The sequence below is a fragment of the Saccoglossus kowalevskii genome, chromosome 1 (genome assembly GCF_978046115.1).
Source record: "Saccoglossus kowalevskii chromosome 1, keSacKowa6.1, whole genome shotgun sequence".
Classification (NCBI taxonomy): domain Eukaryota; kingdom Metazoa; phylum Hemichordata; class Enteropneusta; family Harrimaniidae; genus Saccoglossus; species Saccoglossus kowalevskii.
The window spans coordinates 14,652,693-14,673,089 of NC_140641.1; the positions used below are offsets into that span (position 1 = coordinate 14,652,693).

At 38.6% G+C, this 20,397-nt stretch overlaps 3 protein-coding genes across 3 annotated transcripts; 1 reads left to right on the plus strand and 2 right to left on the minus strand.

The window, feature by feature from the left end:
• The first annotated feature begins 979 nt into the window (after window positions 1–979).
• Window positions 980–2,972, plus strand: LOC102810340 (histamine N-methyltransferase-like). Its single transcript, XM_006813442.3, has one exon. The coding sequence runs from the start codon at window positions 980–982 to the stop codon at window positions 1,898–1,900; it is 921 nt and encodes a 306-aa protein (XP_006813505.2). The 3' UTR covers window positions 1,901–2,972.
• A 3,934-nt stretch (window positions 2,973–6,906) lies between these two features.
• Window positions 6,907–10,331, minus strand: LOC100378557 (visual pigment-like receptor peropsin). The gene is made up of 5 exons (XM_002732283.3): window positions 10,056–10,331; window positions 8,733–8,843; window positions 8,403–8,582; window positions 7,620–7,918; window positions 6,907–7,217 (listed from the first exon to the last, which is right to left on the minus strand). Exons 1-5 carry the CDS (start codon window positions 10,156–10,158, stop codon window positions 6,990–6,992), a joined length of 921 nt encoding a protein of 306 aa, XP_002732329.1. The 5' UTR covers window positions 10,159–10,331; the 3' UTR covers window positions 6,907–6,989.
• A 4,405-nt stretch (window positions 10,332–14,736) lies between these two features.
• LOC100377510 (uncharacterized) lies at window positions 14,737–19,002 on the minus strand. Its single transcript, XM_006813441.3, has 7 exons — window positions 18,793–19,002; window positions 18,167–18,285; window positions 17,460–17,711; window positions 16,503–16,648; window positions 16,346–16,389; window positions 15,966–16,036; window positions 14,737–15,665 (listed from the first exon to the last, which is right to left on the minus strand). The coding sequence occupies exons 1-7, from the start codon at window positions 18,894–18,896 to the stop codon at window positions 14,887–14,889; spliced, it is 1,515 nt and encodes a 504-aa protein (XP_006813504.1). The 5' UTR covers window positions 18,897–19,002; the 3' UTR covers window positions 14,737–14,886.
• Window positions 19,003–20,397: the final 1,395 nt, after the last annotated feature.

Here is a 20,397-nt window from a genome sequence, read left to right on the forward strand (position 1 = left end):
AAAAAGATATCAAAAATTCAAATAGAAACTTTGTGCCCACACTCAAGCTGAGTAGAATGAGCTATGTCTGACGTGTTTTATCCCAAATTTGTAGGAGGAGATACATTTGGCGCGAAGCTATTCAAAAATCTGTTTTTTGGCTGTTGCTATGGCAACGGTGGGCCAAAAAAAAATTTCTGATTTTTCCTAATAACAAGGGTGAAATTGTGACCTACCTGCCAAGTTTGAAAGAAATCGGCCAAGCCAAACAAATCACAGAAGAAATCATACGTGAAAACACTGGAAATCACACACACACACACAAAACGACAAAAGTTATTATAAGGGCAATCCTAGCAGAGCGGATCGCCAACAAAACGAAAAAGTGATTATAAGGGCAATCCTAGGAAAGTGGATCGCCAACAAAAGTGATTATAAGGGCAATCCTAGCAGAGCAGATCCCCAATACATTCCCATATATGTCATTGTTTGGGCTTATGTTCAAAGTACCGAATGGAAATTAAAACTAACTGTTGTTTTACCACACATGGTAACCCTGACACCCCACGAGTGTTCTGACGCTATTTTATATAAGAGGTCTTCCCATATAGTGAACGATTAATCAATATGATTGTGTTAAGTTCTACCAGCGAATCTTAGTCAGTCTGAGAGAGATCTCCACGAGGCAAGGTGAGTCTTGATAGGGCTCCAAGCGAAAGAGTCCCCCCCCCCCCGAGGCATTCTGTCTTGGAGATTCTTGATGGGTGACTGAGACGAGAAGTTGACACGTATTCTTGATCTATGTGCGTCTTTGTTTGGTAAAAGGTTGCGCGAACGTTACGATCCCTGTTACCTGGCGTGAGGTTTAATAAAAAAATAATTAACCACATCATATTAACAGTGTAATATATATATTTCAATTTCTCCAAACAGGTTATCAAACACAAGCTTAGTTGGATATAGTCTGATATTGATCTGATCTCAGCAAAAGTTCCAGTGAATGACCAACATGTTAAGTGTACAAAGTCTGTTTAATGATAAGGACCATTACAGTAAATGTAGACATTCTTTCCTGCCACTTGCGAAATATTTCACAGAACGAATGCCTCGGTGGTGTCAACACGTCTTCCCCGGTATCATAAAAAATATCATTTTGTTAGCCGAAGAAGAGAAGAAGAATGGATGTGAGAAGAGGGAATGTCACAGTGTTTGTAGTGTCCTCAGCATTGGGGGTGGTTCTGGTGAAGTTGATCGAATGATGCTGCAACAACTTCAGGGTATGTTTTCCAATATTAAATATTCTGTGGTTGAGCCATCTCTACAAGAAATAGAGAAATTTCGTAATTTGGTTGAAGGAGACACACACCTATTAAAGACAGCATTTGATTGGCACATGAAAACCTTTGATGAATTCATCGAATGCATGAAAGTCAGCCCCAGAGACAGTTTTAACTTCATTCACATCATTGAAGCCATTTATTACATGCCGTATGATGGCGCAATTCAAGAGATGTACAATATTCTTGCGTTGGGTGGAATATTATTGATCATAGTTACTGCCGATGGAAGTGGCTATCACAATCTCTGGAAGCGGCATAGATCCATTCTTCAGGATGATCGGATGAATTTCATCACTTCGGCTGATGTCAAAAAAGAACTAAGAATGAAGAACATTCCTTTTATGAGTATCCGTGATGAATCACGAGTGGACATTTCAGAAGTATTCGTTGATAATTCGGATGTTGGGGATCGCATCCTAGACTTTTTAACTCATATATGCAATTTTCGGCAGACGGTCCCAAAGAATATTCGAGATGATTTAATTCAATTATTAAAAAGTGAGCAGTGCTGTGAAACCTTGGATGGAAGAAAGATGTTCAACAACAGTTCTGATGCGATTATTGTTCAAAAGCAGGGTTAAAATTACATGATAATAGGGTTAGAGCCCAAATATAATAAATATAAGATTTCAAGTAGAATTGCACTTGTATCTGAGATGAAAGAATGTTAGAAATAATCTCGTTAGGTACTAGTGAAAGTTATCCCTTTACTCTTTAGTTAATTTAAATTACTTGAATTTAAGTTCATGTTAAATTTCATTTAATTAAATTTATTTTACTATATGTTGGGTAATTAAATTTGAACTAAACAAAAAATAAATTGCATTCATATATAGGATTTTAGAAATTGATTTGATTTTAATTGAAATTAAATTGTATTTGTGTATAGAATTTTTGCCCACATATTCACATAATCAATTAAATGTCGTTGATAAGGCAAGACAAATATATTATGCTAGTGAAGTGCCAGTATAAACTCTAATATGGCATATTATAGGTGTGAATTAACTATTTTCATACACATTTATGTATTAAATGACATCAGTACAAACAGTGAACTTGAATATTTAACTTCCATGTTGGATTCAGCTTTAGCAGTTTCGAGTTTTGATTTCATAAGAGCTAAAATGTTGAACTATAAATAAAATAAAAATATAATAAGTGATGAACGTGTCAAAAGTGATATTGCAATCAAAGATGGCAGCGTCTAAGAGACCAGAAGCAACAATGATGATTTAAAAAATAACCAAGAGGTAAAGGTTTAATTATATCAACTCAATGAAAGACGCATCCATCTGCACAACCAACACATACAGCCAATGCATCAGCCAGTATAATTAAGCAAAGTTGCAATCTACCAAAGCTTCACATGACATAACACATGTCAGTTTCACACCTACGTCCGGTCCTGTAATACTGAAACATCGATAAGCTTTGTGCCAGGATGACAATTCAAGACAGTTTTGAGGACTGATTATTGTCGTTTATTACCGAACTGTTAGAATTACCGAATAGTGTGGAGCAGTATTTTTAGTCTTTAGTATTTGATTGTTATTCAAAACTACTCGTTATTTGAAGTTATTTCCTATTTACTGTTACTCTTTATTCCTTAATCAAAGCTGTTTGGTATTCAATAAATTCAGGCATCGATAATTTCACTTTCAGTTGTTAATTTTTGAAACAATTTTGATTACCAAAAAGCACAACGAACTTTCCAGTTCGGAGAAACTTTAAGCTTTAGACTGATAGTTACCCACTCTTCTTGGGACATGAAGAACCTTTTATATTTTTTAACAGGGTTATCGAAATTGTTAGTATGATGGCTCGGGGGTACAATGCAATTGTTGTCTACTTAGACGATTTCTTCATAGCAGAGTCTTGTACGTTGTGTGTATTGGCTTCGCAAACTCGGATTTCATATTGCTCGGGTAAAGTGGCAGGTCCCTTCTAAAAACTTACCTTCCTGGAGATAAACATCAGCACATTACACCAAATGCTTCAGCTGCTGCCGCCCAAACTTGTTTTACACACTGCTAGATTTTTCCGAAACACTAGCCGTCACCAACTGTAATGCCTTGCTGACATGCTTGGGTTTGCTGTGTCATCAAAAGGGGTAGGACTTTCCTCCATCATGTGCTTGATTTACATTCACTCACTCCAAAACAAACGAGATTTTCAGCTTGATACTAACTGGTGGCTTAATTACCTTACATATGTTAATTAATTGACAGTCGGGCAAATACCGTTGAGCACATAGATCTACTGAGTTATTTTCTACAGGGGTGACAATACAATGGCGCCTTGACTGGTCAGAAACGTCTACTTTGCATATAAACCACAATTAATTGCTCCTTGTGGTTCTTGCAATATTGAATAAATTAGTGACGTGTTTTTAACGCGAGCTGTTCTGCTAATATTAACATATGAGCTATTCATGTGCCAGGCAAGCTTAATCATATCCCAGATGCCACCTCGTTGTTTACAACAGTCAGGACAGTATGCTTGGTTATGTGTTCTGCTTGTTCAACATCCAAGCTGTGCCACCCATTATGCTTTGGAAAGGTTGGAACAAAAACTTGGAAATCATCAGCTATAGGGGAAACACCTTTGTAACCTTAACTAAATCAACATGTGCTTTCCATCGCCATATGTCAACCTTTTGTAGTAATGTATCTTGAGTAAAGTGTATTTCAACTAAATCAAGTACATCTTCCGACATGTGCATATAACGCCTTTCTTATCCTCGGGGGCGGAGCTTCGTCACGGACGTTCTACGTTGCTAAGACGCGCACCACTGTACCACGTATTTCTATGGGCTTTGTGCGCGCTGCTGTGGAACGCCGGTGGAGCCGGTGAAAACTCGAGAAAACAACACAAACTCAACTATGAAGTAATCCTGAACAACCAAATTCATATATGTTACACACGTAGGACTCTCATCAACCATCGCAAAGTACCGTTTTCTGCGAGTTTTTGGTCTTTCTTTTCACCGCGAGGGTTACCAGGCGTTAGAAAATGCCCAGATGTCCGCCCCGAGGATACCAACTTAGTAGATTGTGCGATTACAGCTTACTTACAAACATGACATATACAACAGACAGACAGAAAACTCTAATAAGCTTGAAACACAATTATCTCTATGTTTTCACCAGTTCGCTGTCATGGTAACGTACTTAACGTATTTAGTTCATCCATATATATTGCGCTCAATAGCAAACAAAATGTGTGGCATATTTCTTTTCTTCAGATAAGTGCTCGTGTCATCTGTTTATAAATCTAAGTAGATGCGGTACACCATTACTATTTGTAAACATTATATTTTCAGGGTAACGTACATTTCAACACAAAATATATGAATCCAGTTGTATCACTTTCAATAACTTTAGTTCCCGGAGCTAATTTGCTAACACGTATTTATCACATTCGACACACATGTTGGGTAACCAGAATATGACTTAGGACATTAGTCATATTTTTACATCATAATGTATTTCACCAGCAGACAATGAAAGTGTATGGTGACGTACTTTTCCCAAAAATCTTAGGAATGCGATATCGCTATTAATAACAAAATGGGTTTGCAATATCACAGTAAATACAATACTATTTCCCGTATTCTGATTGGCCATAAATATATCCCAAACCATCGTGTTGAATGACACCTTGGTGTTTAGGTGTATGCTACGTAAAGTCATTTCACGTTACATTGAAAAAGAGAGCAAATGCTTTAATTGCAACAACATTGTCTGTTGACATAAGAAGTAGCCAATACTGGCAACTGCTGATTCTTAAGATTTTGAGAGCAACTTTTTATACTTACTCATTATTGTAATTATCTTTTTTTTTTGGTGTGCTCAATGAGCTCGTTCTCGGTCCTCAATAATAAATAATTATTATGAGCACTTGAGATCAGATACACCGGAATACTATTCTGCAAATCAGAAAATAAGAGCTACTCGGAAAAGAAATACGATGAAGCTGGGATTACGAAAATTACAGCGAAATCTGAGCAGGACTTAGCCAATTTATATTGTCCAACAGAATACAAGATTATTTTATTTTCCTCCAACTGACACAGTAGTAATTGCAAGATCAGCATATATTAGCAGGCAAGGGGGTACATTTGCATATGGATACATACACCGTATGATTGTTGAAATCAGGGGCGTCGATCATGGGGGGACAGGGGGGACACGCCCCCCACTTTCTGAAGGGCGGGGACACAATCAATAATAGGCTCAATATCAAAGCCTGCGTTTGTGTAAGGCCTATGGTTCTGTGTGCATGTACAGTAACTGTATTCTTAGTGATCAAGAATGAAAATCCCCAAGTATGCACCAAATGACTTCATTTTGGTCATATATTCCGACAACCCTATGTTGAGGTTCTGACACCTACGAAATGTTAGAAACGTTTTTGACATTTCACTGAGTTTTTATCTCTCTACTATAAGAAAAAATATCATTATTCTTCTTCAAAAATTATTTTTCTTAATTATTGCCAAACTTTCAGATCAACAATAAACTATGTACCTGACAGTTTTTATGTGGGCTCTTGACAATTTGTACTCGGGGAGACCTAAATTACATTGTTTAGTACTTTTATGTTCGACGATCATCCAATAAATTCTGAGCTGGTCAGAATGTGCCATATTTTCAATGGAAATATGTACGCTAGTGGTCGGAAGCCAAAATTGGATAAATACCCCTTCTCATGGTAGAACAAAGCAACATGTTTTTTCTCTGTTCAGCGCGATCAGTCTAGTTATAGAATACTGACTGTGCAATTAAAATTAAGACAAGGCTGTCAAATTTATATGCCATAAAATAGACAGAAACATGGGAATTTATTTGGTCAATTTTGGCTATAGAATCTGAGCCGTTTTGCCCCCGAAAATCAGGGTAAATATGTTAGCTTTAAAAAATTATACACAGCGTCAAATAAAAAAGGAATTTTATAGGATCAACATTATACAATGATATAATTACGTAACAGCCTGTCACATATTAAATAGGAATACCTCAAACAAACACCATCATTTTATATATCAAATTAAAGCTATATTGGTGTATTACGTTGTATTACGTTGGATATCACAACGTATAATCCATTAGTTATTGACATTATGAATCCATTAACTTTATTATACGTTATTCAAAATCATCAAATGGCATTTCCTGGGCAAATCCTGTCTATGATAAAATGAATTAGTCATGACATATTCATGTCGGAACATAGTGGTGTCGGATCATAGAGATGTCGGAACATAGGGCAGTCCCCCCTTCTCAGACACCCCCCCCCCCCGTTCGCGCAAGCGCGGACATTGGCCGCTTACGCGGACACAAAAGTGTCCCCCTCACTTTTCAGAATGGATCGACGCCCCTGGTTGAAATACATATTTTTTATGCGCTGTCAAATACTAGTACGTAATATAATTTCGAAATACGTGCCCATTTCGTCACCGAGATCTCGTTGAGAGCGCGAGAGTCACTATTCTAAATACCATGATTACGTTAGGTCAGATCTCGGCGACCTTTTGCATCGAATTCTTATTCTCTGTCTTAACCAACATACAACACAGAGTACATATGTTACGAAAATGCTCAATGTTTTTACATACGGAACAGATGAAACAAAACACATATGCTGGTTATTTCTTCTTTCTTGTTCTTATTCCTCCTTGGCCTTGAACATATCAACAGCAGCACCACGAAACTTTTTGTTGTGCAGGAAGTACAGTCCAGAATTGAGGATCGGTGTGGTCTTGGCTAGAATGGGAGCCAGTACTGTCAGCATCTTCGGCAACGTTTCAACATCATCGGCAACTACTGTCCACATGCAATTGAAGCCATATAGACTCCAACAAAATACAAGTTGCAACACGCACAATCTCGATATCTGGAAGAAAACATTCATTAGAGTGTTATTCACCGGTCGCAACGTGCGAACGCTGCAATCAACAACGTGTGGTCCAGTGGATAATGGGGCAGTGTCGATCTTTAATCTTTTAAGGACAGCCGAAATAGTGCCAGCGTGAGATTGTGAGATAATGCCAGCGAATGTTATTTTTTGCTCGTGGAGAGGTCGTGGTAAACGAAGTTGGCCACTTCAATCAATTTCCATGTACATGTTGGCGTTTTAAATATATCTAAACACGTTTTAAAAGCGGCAGTCGCACATCGCGTTCGAATTCCATGGAAACAATATATTTAACACGCGTTGTGAACATCGCATGAGACCCATATCGAACGCGAAGCGATGCGACGAATGTGACGTAGTGCAGCACCTGTCTCAGCTTACCTTGGTGGCGTTATTTTCGTGTGCCCACTCAGTCACTTTTCCAGTATATTTGATGTTCTTGGACGCTTTAACATAGCAGTATACCATGACAACGATGGGAACCACGTAACACGTCAAAGTTAGGCAAGTAATGTACGTGACGTAACTAAAGTCGTTTGTCATATAATCAATACTACATGAGGCCATGGAAGGTTCCATGGCATACCGTGACCAGCCAAATACAGGCGCGGCCGCCCAGAACAGCGCCACCATCCATCCAAGCGCTGTCATCCGCGTGTAGTACTTGGATTTCAATTCCACTGAAATAGTAGGAAAGCCATTAATGGATTATGAACGCCAGTGAACGAAAACATAAATTATTTTAATTTTAATATATTTTACATAATTAGTACTGATGCTCACTGTAATAGAATATAGCAATTGATGATACGTGCCCTCTAGCGACGAAGCGAATCTATGACGTCAAAATTACGTTGAAGGGGAGCAATGGCGCTCGAAGCAATAACTGTGATTGGTGCAGCAAAGAAGAGTGTAGCATGATATAGCTGGCATGATTGTTTTTTCAAATAACGGTCGATTTTTGAATAACACTACCGTGTCGCCAGAGGGCGCCACTTATTGGAAAGGTACTGGAGAAGGGGCGATAAAATCGGGAATTTCGCCGAATAGTCGGTTGTATGTTCGTATCTTATCGTATTTATCACTGCTCCAGAAATGAGCTATTCCATGTTTCAGAATAAAGGTGATTCAGTGATTGACGTCACTTTAATATTATAAACTCACCTTCTACGGGAGAACACGTTGCCCAGTAACGGTCCAAACTGATGAAGGTTACCATGAAGATGTTGACAAGTCCAAAGAATATACCGAAAAACGCATACAGTTGGCACGCTGTGTCTCCGAATATCCAAAATCCAGCATGGTGACTGAAGGCGGAGAAGGGCGTTTCGAATATACACACACCTATGTACACATTAATAGACAAATCAGAAAGGGAATTGATCAAGATTCATAAAACCAGGAGGAATTCACAAAGCAATGTTGATTTACGATTCCCGGTTTCTATGGTTACGCAAATACGCGAAATTTCGAAATTCAAAAAGGAAAACTCACACAAGTCAGTGACTGCTAGTGACAAAAAAAAATTCCCAGCTTTACTGCAGTAATCCGGATTAGACAACAGCATACGGAAATTCACAGAGCTGAGCACAGTCCCTATTACAGCTGAGGAAATGAACATATTGTAATATTATTATTATGCTAATGATCCCCATTTAAAGACCAGGCTGGTAGTCCCTGGGGTTATATAATATATTCTCAAAAAAATATCTTATTATTCAAGTAGAGTGTTATACGCGAGTTTTCACTTGTGTGCAGATTTTAGCGCATATAAAAGTGAGAATATTTCGTGTCAAAATCTGTCTACAATTACTCGCTTTAGTACGAAAAACAGTAAAATAATAAACATAAAATGGCATTTTAGCAGCGGTTTCCATTAGACCACAATGAAAACACAATTCCTCCTTAAAACCCACTAAAAATATTGTCAATATTTTAATACATTCAGACATCGAAAAGTACACTGTAAAAAAGTGTATATGTGTTTTTTTCACTACATGTCACCAGGCAAAATTCCGAGATACTGAAATGTATTCTCGCCACAGGAAACAATAGTAAATGCTCTAAAATAGACAAAACATGCCATTTTCATTGTATTGTAATTATGGCCTTTCTCTGAACTGAGAAAGGTGGCCCCATATTTTTATTTTATTTTCTCAACCCTTGTAACATGATAGATCAAATATGTAAAAATAGAGAAATGACAATATTTTAACTTTTGTGTAGCATTCTACCTTAATCATGAATCATAAAATGTTCAAGTTATGGATAGCCTGGTCGTTATAACAACATATCCTTGATCGTCAGGGTTGAACCCATGAGGGGGTGCTTGCATGGGTGATATGCAAACACATATATCACGGGATAGATTTGTGCACGTGTACCTCCGCCGATCAGCCTGTGTAAATTATGTTATCGTAGATGGCGTAAGCAATGTCACGTGACAAAGGTATTCGCATCCGTCAGAAAATAAAACGTACGTGTTACATAATTGTGCCTAAAATAGATCACGGATCTGTCTCCCCTAACACAATGACATCGTTGTCCGATTCAAATTAAGGGAGGGAACCTTGGCTTGCGAAGATGAATGACAATGTAAACCGTACATGTAAACATCGTGGCCATACTTGTGAGGTGTTAGTAAACCGTGCTTGATGTTCGAAATTCAATGAATATAGAAAACATTATCGACACATGTAGTGTGGTTTACAACATGGAAACACGGTTACTATTTTAGTAACCGTGATGGAAACTGTGGTCATTTCACGTGCATGCACGGTACATGGGCGTGGCCATATAGGCCATGTTTATACGTACCCAAGGCAAGCAGTGTGACGCTTGCGGCGTAGTGCTGTTGTAACGTCAGAATACTGGGTACAGGTTCGTCGGTGCTGTTTGCTAAGCTGTCGGTAGTCACCATACTATACGCCAGGTGTGTTGAACACTTGCACTTCGGAGTACTGCTAGAGCGGTTAACTGCGTCAATGGACTCAGCAATGGAGACGGTCTATTACGTGAGCATTAGGGACAAAGAATTCCGTCTTCTAGACGATTACCGCTAAGAAGAGACTACTAGAGATTGTGTAGGCAACATAAAAAGACTAATTGGGCAATGTTTATTTCAAATAGGTAGGTCCGACCCAGTCCAAGCTATATTTATGTTTTTATTTTGATTGAAGCAAAAGCGAGAAACATGTCGCAACAAGTTGTGCAGGCCTCTAATAAAACAACGCCCAGCATTTGACAAGTAAAGCTTTTTATTTGTTTGTTTGGGAGCTTGTGTTATTTTTTTTATATAGAATATATACAGTAAAGAGCATAAAGCCGTGGTCGTTATAAACGTTTTATAAATATACATTTCTATAAATCAAAAAGGGTTTATGAGTTAAAATTGATCAATCCAAAAATGTTATTGTGACATGAGCGTTAGTTCTAGTTTGTTGAATAAAAAAGATTAAGCTATCCTCGGGGGCGGAGCTATGTCACGGACGTTCTACGTTGCTAAGACGCGCACCACTGTACCACGTATTTCTATGGGCTCTGTGTGCGCGCTGCTGTGGAACGCCGGTCGAGCCGATGAAAACTCGAGAAAACAACTTGAACACAAACTCGACTTTGAAGTAATCCTGAACAACCAAAGTCATATATGTTACACACGTAGGTAGGGCTAATCTTGTTACACTGTTCAGGGGACTCTCAACAACCATCGCAAAGTACCGTTTTCTGCGAGTTTTTGGTCTTTGTTTTCACTGCGAGGGTTGCCAGGCGGTAGAAAATGCCCGGATGTCCGCCCCCCCCCCCCGAGAATAGATACAGGTTCGTTTGCACTTGGAATGGACAGTGAATAGTGAAACATGCTAAAAAAAAAACGATTTTAAAATTTAGAAAACAAGCAATTTTTGAAATCTTATTTGAACACGTGCAAAATGTATAAGGTTGTACATAAATAGTGGTTAAATAAAAATGATGACTAAATCTTCACATTGTGCACTGTATATACTTTATTACGAAACGATAATAAGTTTAAATTTGGGACTTTCACAACCATTTTAATTAATATGAGCATCTGCAAAAATTCTTTCTCAATGAATAGTTATGGTTTGGTACGTTTTCGGACAGCCACAACCTCATTACTTAGACCGGGTTAAACTTTAAGCCGGTCCTCTTTCCTTTCGAGCGCAGATTTGTCACGCCAGAAGTGTCCAACATGGCGGACCTTAGACTTTCTTGCAGTCTGTTGCGATTCCGATGAAAAATATAAATTGCGTAAACGAAGGAGGAAAGCGAAATTGCTGTGGTCGGTAGAACGTGAGGGCGCTTACAGTAACGGCAAGTCTGTTGGGATTTCGCCGCAGCGGTCACAGGAATTTCGCGTTCACCCGTCGTTTACCCAATCTGTACAGTAACCAGAAAAGTGTACGTGTTAGTTCCACTGTTAAAAACAACAGCAATGCAAATTCAGATTACAGTCTCTATAACGTTATTAATTTATACGACTGTACTATTTAGGGAAACAAACAGATCGGCACCAGACAAACACACTTGCGACGTAATTCGCAGTGAATCTATGTAATTAACAACCATATAAAAAGTTGTGATTTTCTGACTTTAAATAGTTTTACTACACAATAAAGACAAAAGTGAGCAATGATTTCATTAATTTGTACTTCATTGTGTGGTAGTTGGACGCTTGAATAACGATAATTGTTGACTGTTGACGACATGTCATTCGACAAAATGGACAGTTGAATGAAAATCGGCGACATGGGCGTCACCTATTCGGGTTCTATAGAACCTCAGACTGTACACAGAGTGTTAGTACCTTCCATGGACTGTATTACTAGTCTGAGATAGAACGAAACACAAATAGTTTGGGGGTCATGCAAAAATCGAAAGACTTTCACTTTCGGCCACTGCAATCCTTACAATCCGCCCGCCGAAGACTCAACTTTCTTTTCATTTGTGCTGTCGTGCTCTCCATTCCAATATCTCTGGAACGAGCTGCAATCTTTTCTTGTGCAATGATGTCTTTGGAAGTATTGTTAGAATCCCTTGAATTTGGTCTTCCTTTCATGGACCGGATTTGCTTATTTAGTAAAAGCAAAGACACTAGAAAATTTCTATTTTTTAGTGTTTTAGCTCCGCTGTCGACTTTGTCGAGCGGAGCTTATCATATGAGTGATTGTCCGTCGTCGTCGTCCGTGTCAATGTTTTATATTTTTTACTTCTTCTTGAAAACTACAAGCCTGAATGCTTTGATACTTAGTGTGTATGTTCCTTGGCTAGACCTCTCTCAGATTTGTTCATTATTTTCATGATGATATCTTCAATTCTCTAATTTTGGTGAATATTTTTGTCATTTTTGGTAAAAAGTGATATTTTCAACTTCTTGTTAAAAACCGCAAGTCCAATTGCTTTGATATTACATATATAGGTACTACATGTGGATCTCTCTCAGATTTGTTCATTTTGTAATGATATCTTTAATTCTCTAATTTTGGTGAATATTTTTGTCATTTTTGGTGAAAAGTGATATGTTCGACTTCTTGTTAAAAACCGCAAGTCCAATTGCTTTGATATTACATATATAGGTACTACATGTGGACCTCTCTCAGATTTGTTCATTTTGTAATGATATTTTTAATTCTCTAATTTTGGTGAATATTTTTGTCATGTTTGGTAAAAAGTGATATTTTCGACTTCTTGTTGAAAACCGCAAGTCCCATTGTTTTTATATTACATATATATAGGTACTACATGTGGATCTCTTTCAGATTTGTTAATTCCGTGGTAATATCTTCAATTATCTAATTTTGATGATTATTTTTGTCATTTTTGGTGAAAAGTTATATTTTTGAATTCTTGTTGAAAACAGCAAGTCCCATTGCTTTGATACTATACATATTGTTCATTTTCTGATGATATTTCCTGTTCTTTAATTTAAATTTGCATTGCTAACAGCGGAGCTATCTCAGCCGACTGGCTGCTTGTTTGTTGTTTTTTTGGTCAAAGATAGTGACAGATGCCCTGTTAGTCACCATTGTTTATGTGGGAGGTTAGTACACATTATATACTTACAATATTGAGTAAATAAATCACTATAAATTTTGGAATTTGAATACTTCATGGGAGCTAGAAAGACCCCAATGAAGAAAACCAATGGAGCTCCATGATTGATTGACTGGGAAAGTTAACTATTCAGTGATACAACAGATTTTGACTGATTTTTGCCAAAAGAACGCGTTTTGCACCATAATGTCAACATAGTTACGAGGGATAAACACGACGATGTATATTTCTCCATTCTCCGGCGCCCGTAAGATTTAAGGAAATCATACATTTAGCTACGCGAACCTTACAAGAAACTGATCTACAAGAGTTTTAGCGGATTACTAGACATGCTTATTGCATAGACCAGTTTGTTAGTTTGAAAAGATGACGGGTCCGCTTTCGGTATGTCAGTACTAATTATTCTCGTATATATGCATGTAGTACAGTCAAGAGACTGAGTCTGAGCATGGTATTAAAAAGAGATTAGCTCCGTGGTCCGTCTAAGGTTACATCTTAATCCTGTGATTTTCGACACCCCGTGACACAAATATCACATGCTCGGACAACTAATTAGTTGGGTTACAAGTTACACTGGTTTTCCACTCGTTCGAAAATTGTATATGTAGTTCAATAGTGTGTCTATTTTACTGTTGTATGTTAGTCTGTAAAATATAAGTTTGCATACTAAGATGACAGATATTCAATCTCAGGGTGTTTATTGAGAACTATGACTGAAACCCACAGACATTTGAAAACAGCGTCATGCAATTTCTGTCTGAGACAAAAAATAATCCAACTTCATGGGTGTGACGTGGCTGTCTGCAAGCCTAAGGAACATAACTCCAGGCCGTAAGAGCATGGAGCTAAACACCTTCATGGTAAGACGAAAGAGGGTATTATTAATACAGAGGTCCTGACTTGGCATATTTCATCACGGATCGCAGTTATCTGTTCCTTATAATTACAATCTGTACTATCATGGAGGGAAAAGGCATGGTAATATTAAAGCGGGGGAGTGTAATTGTTTACAAACAAGCGTCTACCCATGGCCCTTGCGTTCTTAGCGTGTAATTGCAGGTATGAGAAATGTCTTCAACACGAATTCCAATACAAAAACTATGACATTTGGAAACGCATTAGGCCACGGTTATTACTTTTCAGTATGGCCGGGATTATTAGGCAGTTTTAAAACAGTATGTTTGTACACAGTCCAGGACTGTGGTTTGTAGTAGTGAGCTTTAACTTAAAGTTTCTTCACCCCCCCCCCCCCGTCCGATTGTAGAGTCAGTTTCGATACTATAGATGGCGCTGTTTACGAAAGTTCGTTATTTGGTTTCATCTTCTTCTCACGAAGATGGTTTCTACGTCGATAAAACTAGAGTAATCGTTACTATATTGTGAGTAGCAAGTCGCCGACCACCATTATAATATCAGATGATGTGAACAGTCAGAGAAAAATTAACATTAGTTTAATCATCAACTTTAGCTACATTTTTATACATATCAGATTACTGAAATAAGCCGAGAAGATGATGATATCCTATTGTTTTTGACTACTAATATTGAAAGCAAATGTATTTGAACATTTTCCGTGACGTCAGGGTAACTGTGTTATCATGTCTTCAACTGTTTTCATTAGTGCATTCAGTTGGTAGTACTCCGCTTCATTTTTGATTTCTTTCAATGTCTGTACGTCCTCTGGCAGTGTGCCCTCCTTGACCTCTCCTTCACGCAGATAATTCAGAATAAGCCTAAAATGGGTGCCGTCTCTGTCAATGAAGTAACTCCCATCGTCCTCTGTTTTCAATGGGTGACGTCCGCTAAACATAACAGCCAGCATCGACTCGGAGTCCTTTAGAAGAGTTGTTATCGACGTCTTGAAAAGGCTGCCCCCTACGTCTAGTGTGATCCTGCTCTTCTGTATTCTGTTAATTTCTTCCATATTCTTCTTCTCGATGTCCAGCTCCTCTGCCATTTTATCAACTACATCCTTCCTCGCCGTCAGCTCTTTCTCACGTTTCCGGCACTCCTCTCGGAACTCCCGCCTCTCTTTTCGGTACTGCTCGTCCTTCTCCTTGACTTTCTGGGCGAATTCTGCTTTATCGTCATTCAGTTTCTTCCACTCGCACTCAAGATTGTCCGATTTCTTTCTGAAGTCGGACTCCAGCCCTCTAAGCGTCTTGTCTCGATCCCTCAGCTCTTCATCGCGCTCCGCCAGAGACCGTTCCTCTTCTTCAAACCGTAGCTTGGCCTGGTCTACGAATCGTTGGAAGTTTGCCGTCAGCATGTCTTCTTCTTTTTGGTACTGAGATTGCTTAACCTGTAGAAACGTCGTGAAATCCCCTTGTAGGCCGTCCACCACATTGGCCAATTTATCTGTAACAAAAAATGATACTGTACAATTTATTCTGATGAAAAGACTGTTTATTTATTTTTAAATATCTGATTGTTCTGAAGTGAATGGGTCTCCGTCGGCCATTTGACGTGAACTAGGCAAGATTTCCATTCTCTGACCCTCGCTTATATATATATATATATAGTTATTATACACAGTGTCTCGAGCGGTTCGCCCGGGGAGCTCGAACCGAGTCTAGTCGCAAACATACCTCGTTACTACTTTATGACACAAGCAACGAGCGTGAGTGAAAACACAACGTAAAAGAAACAAATGTTTACCAGTATGTACAGTTTCATCCCTTTTGTACTTTAGTAGACAACTTTCTGTGTATCCTCCAGATTTTTCCTTTCTGTGAAATGATTATTTAAAAATATGAGACATATACAATTTCCGAAATTTAATCAATTGCAGTGTTTAAGTTCCAATATAATATAACTATCCCAAAAAGAGCATCAAGACAATATTAAACAAAATCAAGCAAATCAAATTTCGTGTTGCATCACTATTTTCACACTGAGACACATTACGCTTGCTTTCTGTGTTCCAAATTTGCACACGTCTCCTACATTGTAAGGGCGCCCTCGTTATATTATATTACACCACGGTTACTAAAAAAAGATTTGTTACCGTGATTACACTTTCCCCGAGCGACTCTTACCTTGTCCAACCGCCACTGGGAGTACGTTCTTCGATTAAAATGACCTAGGGGATAAACCAAATTACCAGTGAATGAATAAAAACCAATTGAGCTGTATGAAACGTGCGCGATGATTCAGAGAGGATTACATTCAGTTACATTGCACGGTATATTTTACCTGGCCTTGATACAGACTCGCTTCGTGAAGTGTGGCGTCTTGGTCTCGTAGTTGTTCATAGGTGTTGGACATGAACTTATTCCATAATCGCGTCTCCTTGTTTGAATCGATCTTGTACATTTTTCTCACTTTCCAGTGTATGTACCCTAATATGGGAACAGAAACACTGAAGTTCATGAATAATACGCAGAGTGTCAACACATTAGTGTTCCCCAGCCTATTCAATTTATTACAAGTATTACATGTTTTCTGAAAGTGTTACTAGTAAGGGTACTCTCGAAATATATAAATCGACCACAAAAACTGCCATACAATATATTCTTTTCATGTAAAATCTTTTCAATGTCAACTCATTTCATATTGTTTATTCATATAGCGCAGAATAGAAAATATATTACCAGTATATTGTTTGTGTATATTTGTAACATAAATTAAAGCGGGAGGGTCGTCACCTGCGCACGCGCGGGAATAGTCTGGTTCCCTGCCCAAGTTTTCACCGCCCTCAGCGTTGAAATGGGGCAGGGAACCAGACTAGCGCGGGAATTGAGTCTCAAGCGACACACACTAAAAATGCAAAGGCTCACGGGTAGATGCTTGTTTGTAAACAATGACACGCTATGGCCATCTGACACATGCGCAGGTGACGACTCCCCCACTTTATCTACTAGTATGCAGTACTACTTTTTTAGACAATAACAAGTTTTGGAATTGTTGTATCTGTTTAGTTTTTCACGGTTCAATAACAATAAAAATAACGTGTAACACAAATTATATTGACCAGGTAGTTATGGAAGTATCAAAACAATTTGCATTTATAAACACTCACAAAAATCACCTTTAACCACGGCGTGCTTTAACCACATCCATGGGTAGCTTTTACATTGGTTTGGCCACAGTCAATCTACTAGTAGAGTGACTATGGTTTGGCGAAATAAAAAAGAAACACAATTCACTTACCTATTTTATCAGTTCTACTGAACTCATCTTTCATTCCTTTTCCAGGCTGGGATAGTAAGCCCAGATAAAAATCCATTAGATATAGTTCGACTTTGAACGTTTTTGAGAAGACCCCTTGTTTTATAATTTTTCTTTCCAGTGGCTGCTGATTGACTGTTACCCCATACCAAGCGCTCAATCTATCCCATGCTGCACTGGGAACAGCCACGAAGTCCAGTTCCTCAACAATATTCTTTTTCAGTTTTCCATCTTCTGTTATTGAAATAGAAAAATAAGTAAGTTAGGGTGGCCTGCAACTATTTTCATCATTTCCACATTTGTGTGTTTTTATTCGTATGTTATTGTCTATATGAATGGCGCATTGCAATATATTTAATGTATCTATGTAATTTCATATCAACCATTTAAATCGAGATCAGTATTCGTGGGTTGAGCTTGTTGCTGGAAGCAGCACGGTTGACTGCGCCCACAGTGGCGTGTGTACTCTTTCCCCGGATTACCACATTCTTGTTTTAAGTGTCAAGGGAGCGGTAAAAGGGGAAACATGCACACACATTGTAAATGTCTACCAATGTTTAGATAGCCGGCCCGTTAAAAGGTAGTGAGACACGTCATTGTTTAAGTAGCCCATTAAGAAAAAGTATGCGAGGCGCTGTAGCCGTTGGCGGCGTCTCTGTTTCCCAATATTCCACGTGTGCATATATTACCTCGTAGTATTGGTGAATTATCAATACATCCGGGATATCCACCAAACCCAGTTCTACCATGGTCGTCAAAACCAACATATTTCTTCCATGCCGATAACCATTTAGTTGAAATTAAATACCTGTAAAGATATATGAATATGGAATTGATTGATTGATTGATTGATTGATTGATTGATTGATTGATTGATTTGATTTGATCAAATCAAATCAAATCAAATCAAATCAAATCAAATCAAATCAATGCTACGTAATGTTATTACGTGTACCCAATGTTTAAGTACTCGCGTGTTACAACACATACTTTACAGAAATTGACTGACATGGATGCCCCCCCCCCCCAACGAAATGAGCATACACTGAAATCATGCATGGTAACCGGGTCACCGTTATCGTTATGACTATTTCACTTATATCGGTATGAAACAGTGAATTAATTTAATTTTTTTAAATTGAAATCGAATTCTAGAATAATTCAAAATATATAGACGATATGCCCCAGTTTAAACAAAGACATTAGAAAAATAAGAGTCAGCTATAAATGGGTTACCCAACGTTCTATAACAAATTCAGTACTGGTTTATACGCATCGACCAAGAAAGTGTCCGTAGTTAGACTATCTTACTTACCACGACTCACCTTCCCGTAATTCAGTTTTTAAAAGCGGTGCAATTTCTTCCCTTTGCTGGACCAGTGACGAGCAGAGAGACTTGCGCCGCGATGGTGCTGCCATGTTACAACACGTTACCCACAGCTTGAATCAGTTCGTGTCGCTTTACGGTGAAGTCTTCGTTCCGTTCAGGGTCAGTTTTGTGATTCCGTCTCGTGCCAGACTCTTGATAAATAGACTTATAGGCTTAACCTGGAATTTTTCAGTCGATTGAATTTAAAAAAGGGATGTTTACAGTGTATATTTTAAAACGGAACTGGACTTTGAGCGCCGTATACGAGAGGCAAGGCGAGCCGAGACGACTGGCAAGTGCCGGGGCAACGGGTGGACTTTGCTCATAACTATCCCAGTAAATATATGTAACATTATAAGGTCTCTCTCGGTCACTGCTTTGAAAACAAAATATACTTTCGCTAAAACACGAAATGACAAAACAACCAATTGATTTCTTTATGATTCACAGTTCCGCCTCGTGAAGTTGAATTATGTGGGACGGCAGGCAGTCAACTATTGTGACTACACGATTTCTTTATCAGCATTCCCACCTGTTGTTGCAATCGAACTGCATCGCTTCTCGAATGTGTTAGGTCATTCCCGTGAGATTACTCGGGATCGGCCGCGTTGAATGTGGTGTATGGCGTTCAGGGGCAAGTGTGATACTTATTCATGTCAAAGTGGCAATTATTGGTTATTGCTTCCTTGATATCGTTTCTTTTAGCATATAGTTTTTTTTTTCCAAAAGCCCATCGCATAAATAATGATGTACTCCTTAACAACATTTTATTTGGGCACTTTGAAATAATACAACTTGTCGTAAAAACTTCGTCCGGTTTCCCTACATCAGACACAAATAAGGGTGTGACGTAGCCGAGAAATGTCATATCCTGTGTATGTTGTTGTTCAAATAAGTTAGTCCCGTGTCACAATTTGTGTATGTGTTCATGTGCTGGAGTAATACACATTAATATTATAAACAGCAAAATCAATGTTTTGTTGCTGTTGTTGTTGCTGGTGATAGGTGGCATGAGGTACTGTTGTGTACGAGTTACTGTTGAGAGATTGTGTGGGATACGGACTACTGTTGAGAAATGACATGGGATACGAGTTACTGTTGAGAGATGGCATAAGATACAGGTTACTGTTGAGAGATGACATGGGATACGAGTTACTGTTGAGAGATGACATGCGATACGAGTTACTGTTGAGAGATGGCATACGATACGGGTTACTGTTGGGGGATGGCATGGGATACGAGTTACTGTTGAGAGATGGTATAAGATACGGGTTACTGTTGGGGGATGGCATGGGATACGAGTTACTATTGAGAGATGGCATGAGATACGAGTTACTGTTGAGAGATGGCATGGGATACGGGTTACTGTTGAGAGATGACATGGGATACGAGTTACTGTTGAGAGATGGCATAAGATACGAGTTACTGTTGAGAGATGGCATAAGATACACGTTGCTGTTGAGAGATGACATGGGATACGAGTTACTGTTGAGAGATGACATGGGATACGAGTTACTGTTGAGAGATGGCATGCGATATGAGTTACTGTTG

Excerpts from the sequence above, each read along its gene's own strand:
- LOC102810340 (XM_006813442.3), top strand. The coding sequence starts at position 980 with ATGACCAACATGTTAAGTGTACAAAGTCTGTTTAATGATAAGGACCAT.
- LOC100378557 (XM_002732283.3), bottom strand. The coding sequence starts at position 10,158 with ATGGTGACTACCGACAGCTTAGCAAACAGCACCGACGAACCTGTACCC. Across the intron at positions 8,844-10,055 it reads CGTCACACTGCTTGCCTTGG|CTGTAATAGGGACTGTGCTC; the intron begins GTACGTATAAAC and ends TCATTTCCTCAG. Across the intron at positions 8,583-8,732 it reads ACTAGCAGTCACTGACTTGT|GTGTGTGTATATTCGAAACG; the intron begins GTGAGTTTTCCT and ends ATGTGTACATAG.
- LOC100377510 (XM_006813441.3), bottom strand. The coding sequence starts at position 18,896 with ATGGCAGCACCATCGCGGCGCAAGTCTCTCTGCTCGTCACTGGTCCAG. Across the intron at positions 18,286-18,792 it reads TTACGGGAAGGTGAGTCGTG|GTATTTAATTTCAACTAAAT; the intron begins GTAAGTAAGATA and ends ATATCTTTACAG. Across the intron at positions 16,037-16,345 it reads CCCAGTGGCGGTTGGACAAG|AAAGGAAAAATCTGGAGGAT; the intron begins GTAAGAGTCGCT and ends ATCATTTCACAG.